Source organism: Anolis carolinensis, chromosome 5, assembly GCF_035594765.1.
Source record: "Anolis carolinensis isolate JA03-04 chromosome 5, rAnoCar3.1.pri, whole genome shotgun sequence".
Lineage (NCBI taxonomy): Eukaryota > Metazoa > Chordata > Lepidosauria > Squamata > Dactyloidae > Anolis > Anolis carolinensis.
This window is the reverse complement of record NC_085845.1, coordinates 49,971,527-49,978,249: the sequence shown is the minus strand read 5'-3', so window position 1 is coordinate 49,978,249 and position 6,723 is coordinate 49,971,527. Positions and strand designations below refer to the sequence as shown.

The following is a 6,723-nucleotide window of genomic DNA, read 5'->3' as shown; positions in this document are numbered from 1 at the left end:
TCCGATCAGCTCATGTTACCAAAAGTACTGTTAAATATTTGAGATTCTTGGTAACATGAGCTGATTGGAAGAATTACAAATAATTGGAGCAAATAATCAACAAAATAAGGTAGAAATATGTGGGAGAATTGATATGATTAAGTTTATAGGCAATCCCCAAGTTATGAACAAGACAGGTTCTGTAGGTTTGTTCTTAAGTTGAGCTTGTATGTAAGTTAGAACAGTTTTTTTAAAAGTGTAAATCTTGCCAAATATTGATCTATCGATCTGTCTTTGGATAGCATAGGAAAAAGGTTAACACATCTGTGGTGTTTGTTTTGTGGTCTGTGCCCCTGCTCAGAAGATTTCGCCTCACTTTCTGTCCCTGTGAAAATTGAATTTTGAAAAACGTGACTTGTGGAAACAAGGATTGGTGAGAACCAGCCATTTATCTATCATAACTCTTTCAGGAGTGAATTTCCCTTCCAAGGGATAGATTTCTCTCACACCCTGTTGTCCTGCTCACTTCAAAGGATCAGTCTGAACGCAGATTAGAGATAACTGCTCTCAAATCCAATCTTTATTGAAGAACACATGACTTTGGAAAAGTCAGGAATGACTCAATGTTTACATACAACTATTTTTATAACTTTTGATGCTACGTAACACCACACGTAAATATCATCATCAAGCCCCACCTCCAATATCACATTACTACCATTTTCACACACTAAACCAATTATGTTTGTTTATACTTTCGGCCCCAAGTTCCCAGGCGTATTCTATCTTCTTCTGCCAGGTGCTTCTGGGATTGTTTATGTTATGACTCCCAGTTACAGAGCTGAATTACCAAAGCCCTGTAACTGGGTTCCATGACATGGTGCCCTCCTTTTCTTCGTCCTCCTCTTCAGTTCTTCCTTCATCACAAACCTGAAACAAAACAATAATTCTATGTGTCCATTTTGTCCAAAGTACCCATATATTTTTTCAGTAAGCTACGATGGAATACAGGGTGTATTTTCCCCAAACTTCTTGGCAATGCCAACTGGAAAGTCACTTCGTTGATAACACCCTGTATTCTAAATGGTCCAATATATTTAGGGCCCAATTTTTTCGAAGGTAGCCCCAGTTTGATGTTTTGGGTACTTAGCCACACTAAATCTCCTTTCTCCAATTTATCACCTTCCACCCTCTTTCTGTCTGCGAATACTTTATACTTTTTATGTGCTTCTTTTAAGGATGCAGTCACTTGACTCCAGCATTCCATCATTTGCGCTTTCCATTTCCCTGCCTCTGTTCCCTCATTCTCTGTCCATCTCGGCAGCTGGGGCAGAGGCTGTATTTCATACCCGTAAACTACCTCAAAGGGGGTTTTATTTGTTGCTGAATGTATAGTCGAATTAAAAGCTAGTTCTGCAAAAGCCAACCACCGAGACCAGTCATTTTGTCTCATGTTAGAGTACATTCGAAGGAACTGCCCAAGTGTCTGCTGAGTACGTTCTACCGCCCCATTTGTCATGGGGTGAAAAGCAGAACTTAAACTCCTTTCTGCTCCTAGTATTTCCAGGAATTTTTCCCAAAATTTTGCTGTGAATTGTACTCCTCTGTCACTGATTACTCTACTGGGACATCCATGCAGTTTGTAAATGTGGTTTATGTACAATTCAGCTAGTTTCTCGGCTGATGGTAGTTTCGTCAGTGCTATAAAGTGGGCCTGTTTAGAAAACAGGTCCAATACTGTCCAAATATAACGATGTCCTTTGCTAACCGGTAGTTCCCCCACAAAGTCCATAGCTACACATTCCCAAGGTCTGGTAGGTTCTGCTACTGTTTGTAATAATCCCATTGGTTTCCCTCCTCTCGATTTATTTCTGGCACAATCATCACATTGAACAACATGATTTTTTATGTCCTTCCTCATCCCTGGCCACCAGCAATGTTTTGCTATTGCTTTGGTTGTTTTTGTAATCCCTGTATGACCAGCGCTCTGGTTATTGTGAAAACGATGCAAAATCTTGATCCTTAATGTTGCTGGGATATACAGTTTCTTGTTCACAAACCAAAATCCCCCCTTCTGCTCCCCCTGTTCTGCATTGGACGCGATCCATTGGTCTCCTTCATAAGACTGTTTCAGCTCGTTTCCCCAATTATCTTTTCCGTCGAGTTCAACCATAGCAGTGTTCTCCTTTTGGGTTTGTGCTCTTGTCCTGACAGCTAAACCCCATTGTTTGTCAGAGAATATTGTTCCCTCTTTTGCTGTGGGTATTCCTTCGTGTTGAGGCATGCGTGAAAGAGCATCTGCCAAGACATTCTGCTTCCCTTGAAAAAACTTTAATTGGAAATCGAACCTGCTGAAGTATTGTGCCCATCTAATCTGTTTGGGGGACAATTTCCGAGGGGACTTTAAATACTGGAGGTTCTTATGGTCAGACCAAATTTCAAATGGGATTCCGCTTCCTTCGAGAAAGTGTCGCCAGCATTCTAAGGCTTTTAATATGGCTAGTGCCTCTTTTTCCCATATCGGCCAACATTTTTCAGTTTCGCTGAACTTCCGGGACAAATATCCACAGGGTTTTAAGTTCCCATTTTGATCCTTTTGCAATAGTACTGCCCCATACGCACAGTCTGAGGCATCGCAATGGATTATGAAAGGGCTCCTGATATCGGGGTGTTTTAGGATGGGTCCTTCTGTGAAGCATTCTTTTAGGGTTTCAAATGCCTTTTGGCATTCTGGCGTCCAACCCAGTTTGGCGCCAGGAGCTTTTACTTTTGCTGTCTCTCCTTTCCCTTTTGTTTTTAAAAGTTCAGTAAGGGGTGCGGTTATTTGCGCGAAGCCTTTTATGAAGGATCTATAAAAATTTGCAAACCCCAGAAACGATTGCAATTGCCTCCTTGTTTGAGGCACTCCCCATTCTTTTACATCTGATACTTTAGCTGGATCCATAGCTAACCCTTCTGGAGATATCCGATACCCCAGAAAGTCAATTTGAGTTTTATTAAATTCACATTTGGACAGTTTTGCGTATAGCTTTGCTTCCCTTAGTCTCTGCAAAACTTCCCGGACCAATTTCACGTGCTTTTCCTTATCTTCAGTCACAATCAAGATATCATCAAGAAATATGAATACCCCTCTGTACAACAATGGGTGTAGTATTTCATTTATAAGCTGCATAAAGCAACCCCCTCCATTTTTTAAACCGAAAGGCAAAATTTCATATTCAAAATGGCCGAATGCACAGGAAAATGCAGTTTTCCAAGTATCCTCCGGTTTTATTCTCAATTTATGGTACGCTTCAATTAAATCAAGTTTAGTAAATATGCTCCCTTTCTTCAATACGGTAATTAAATCCTTTACTAAGGGCATAGGGTATTTATTGTCCTTAGTAATTGCGTTTAAATTTCGATAATCAATGCACAATCGTAGGGAGTTGTCTTTCTTTCTCCTAAATAACACTGGGGCTCCGAGAGGAGAGTTGGATGGCTTAATGAAGCCTCGCGCCAGGTTTTTATCAATATATTTCCTCAATTCCTCCTTCTCCTGCACGGACATGGGATACACTTTTGGTTTTGGTAAGTCTGCTCCTGGGGTTATTTCAATTTCTACTTCTATATTCCTTTTGGGAGGCAATTTACTGGCCTCTTTCTGATTGAAAACATCCACAAAGTCTCTGTATTCAGGTGGCAATAGCTGTGGGTTTATCTCACCTGCTTCATCTTCCTCGTCCTCCTCTTCTGCAATTTTGCTTATCTCCCATTGCGTCTGCTGTTCTTTGAATGCTAAGCTCTTTCCTCTCCAATCTACTTCAGGATTTGCCTGTTCGAGCCATGGTATCCCTAATATTACGTGGTATGTGGCAATAGGGGCTATTACAAAGGATATTCTTCCTTCCCATTTGCCTATTTTACATGGGACCTCCCGTATTTCCTTTGTAGATACTTCCCCAGCAGCGACTGATCCATCTAGCTGCGAAAATGCAATTGGGGAGTCAAGCGCCATCTGCTGGCATTTCAGCGCTCCTGCTAATTCCGGAGTTATAATATTTCTAGAACAACCACAATCCACAAATGCCTTGCAGGTGGCCTGATTCTCTAGTCCCGAGAGGCAGATTGGCACTACTATCATGCGTTTGTCCCGACTCACCAATTTTTCTGAAGATTCTGGGGCCTGCACCTCCTCTTCCGCGCGCCTCCCGGTTGCTGGCTTGGGCTTTGGGGGTTTTGGCGGCTCCCCCTTCCGTGCCCAGCATTCTGCTGCTCGATGGCCCGTCTTCCCACATACAAAGCATCCCGGTTTAGGTTTGTTGTCGTCTCCTCTGGAGGGAATCCCCGGCCTCCCTCCGGGTCTTTCCTGCTTCCTCGTTTCTCCTCGACCTCTCGCCACCGGTCTTTGCTGGCCGCCGCTGCTTCTGAAGCGCTTTATTTGGGTCAGGGTTGATTCGACGCGCCCCGCTAGTTGAATCCATCCCTGGAGCATTTCGGGGTCATCTCTGTGCGCTGCCCAGCTGAAAATCTCGGGGCGTAGTCCCTCTTTAAATAATTCCACTTTGGTCACTTCAGACCACTCTGGTACCCTTTCCGCGAGGTGGAGGAATTCCTCTGCGTACTCGGGCACCGTTTTGTCCCTCTGCTTTATTCCTTTCAGCTGGTCTCGAGCCCTCAATTGCTCTAGCCGGTCTCTGAACCGGTTTTCCAGTGCGGCGAGGAAGCGGGGCACTGACCTCAAACATGGGTCGTGTCTGGCATGGAGTTGCACGTACCAGCTGGCTGCTCCTCGCTTTAGTGTGTTGCCGATGGCTCGAACCCTGCTTGCTTCGGAGGGGAATGTGTGTGCATTGTCTTCCATGTATCCTCTGATGCTAATTAGAAAAAAGTTCAGTTCATCTGATTCCCCTCCGTATTCCAGTTTGAGATCTTCCCTTCTCGGCATCCATTCTGCGGCCCGTTGATGCTGTCTGGGAGGCATGGGGAAGGGTTGCATCAGGTTTCCTCGGGTGGCTCCTTGGAACACGCCGCGCCCCACTCCGGTGGTCATTCTGCGCGGCTCCCGAAAGTTTGCCGCCGCTGTCGGCCCTTCCGCCCATCCGCATACCGGCCTCGCTGTAGCTCCCTCATCACGCCTTTCCTCGTCGTACGGCACATCCTCCTCCTCTTCCTGGATCCCCTGCTCCTCTCCGCCTCCGTCTGCAAATCCACTGGACCCGATCCCTGGCCCCAGTGGCCTTTCCACCCCGACGCCCATCCGGGGGGTTGGGAGCTCTGTTGGAGATGGCGGCCTCAGAGTTCCCAGAGCTCGCTGGCGCTCCACTTCGCGCGCCATTCTGTCTCGGAACTGCAGTTCCTGCCAGTATTCCTCGTCCCCCTCGTCCCTTGTCGCCACGGGACTCTGCGTTGACGCTCGCTGGCCCCTCTGGCTCCAATCTCCTTCTTTACTTGGCTCTCTCTCGGCGCCATATTGGATGGGTTCCCTTTGGAGATTCTCTTCCAATAGTGGCACCAACCTCCCCACGGTTTCCGACAGCCTGGATAAATTTGTTTCCAGGATGGATAACCGCAGGGCCACGGTCTCCGGCATGCTTCCTCCAGATCCCCAGCTGGTTTCTGCCGCCGCCGGAACGCCTCTTCCCCCTCTGGGAATCCTCTGAGTCACACCGTCCGGCTTGGGGTACCCCGTAGAGGAAGCTATGGCTTGCAGCGTCTCTTCCGCCAACGGCCGATCTCCCAGCGGAGGCCCCTTTGCTCCGTCATGGCTTTGATCTCCTTCCCTGCTCATTATCACTTCACTGCAAATTTGCAGGAGGGTGAGAACTGGATTCCTGACTTAATTGTCCTGCTCACTTCAAAGGATCAGTCTGAACGCAGATTAGAGATAACTGCTCTCAAATCCAATCTTTATTGAAGAACACATGACTTTGGAAAAGTCAGGAATGACTCAATGTTTACATACAACTATTTTTATAACTTTTGATGCTACGTAACACCACACGTAAATATCATCATCAAGCCCCACCTCCAATATCACATTACTACCATTTTCACACACTAAACCAATTATGTTTGTTTATACTTTCGGCCCCAAGTTCCCAGGCGTATTCTATCTTCTTCTGCCAGGTGCTTCTGGGATTGTTTATGTTATGACTCCCAGTTACAGAGCTGAATTACCAAAGCCCTGTAACTGGGTTCCATGACACCCTGTTGTTTCACTCCTGTATTTAACTATGACTTGTTTGTAAGTCGAATGTTTATAGTGATGTTCTCTCCTGAATCTGAAATCTTAAGTGGCCTCACCAGAAGTCCTGGTCATTCTGGTAATGCCCATCATATTTTATCTCAACTTGTATTCTGGGGAATGGTGCTGTGGTGGCTGGGAAAACATAGGTTATGCCAGCCCTTTAAAGTTGTCAAACCTAAAGCATCTCTATGCTGACCACTTAAGGTAGTTAAGGTAGCTTTAAACCGGATGAGCAAAGCCAGGGGATACTCTGAAATAGAGCCTGGAACATGCATCAGTGTGTCTGAGTGTCAACCAGGTCGCACAGCAAAAGTGGTTAAATTACTGGCTCTTTGTGCATGCACATTGTAGTGGGAAGAGGTGAGAAAACCCTGATTCCTCCACAGCCATAGGATACTTCAGATCCTCAATGGGATTTAAGGCCAGACTCTGCGGTGAATCTAAGCACTATCCAGGCCCAAAATCAGTTGTAGGACTTCACACAATCATCTGTATAGTGAAATAATGTCCTAGCC

General features: G+C 45.7%; 1 protein-coding gene across 1 annotated transcript; it reads right to left on the bottom strand.

Annotated features, from left to right (window-relative positions):
- Window positions 1-530: 530 nt before the first annotated feature.
- Window positions 531-6,160, bottom strand: LOC134299158 (uncharacterized). Its single transcript, XM_062981082.1, has 2 exons — window positions 4,121-6,160; window positions 531-909 (listed from the first exon to the last, which is right to left on the bottom strand). Exons 1-2 carry the CDS (start codon window positions 5,747-5,749, stop codon window positions 826-828), a joined length of 1,713 nt encoding a protein of 570 aa, XP_062837152.1. The 5' UTR covers window positions 5,750-6,160; the 3' UTR covers window positions 531-825.
- Window positions 6,161-6,723: the final 563 nt, after the last annotated feature.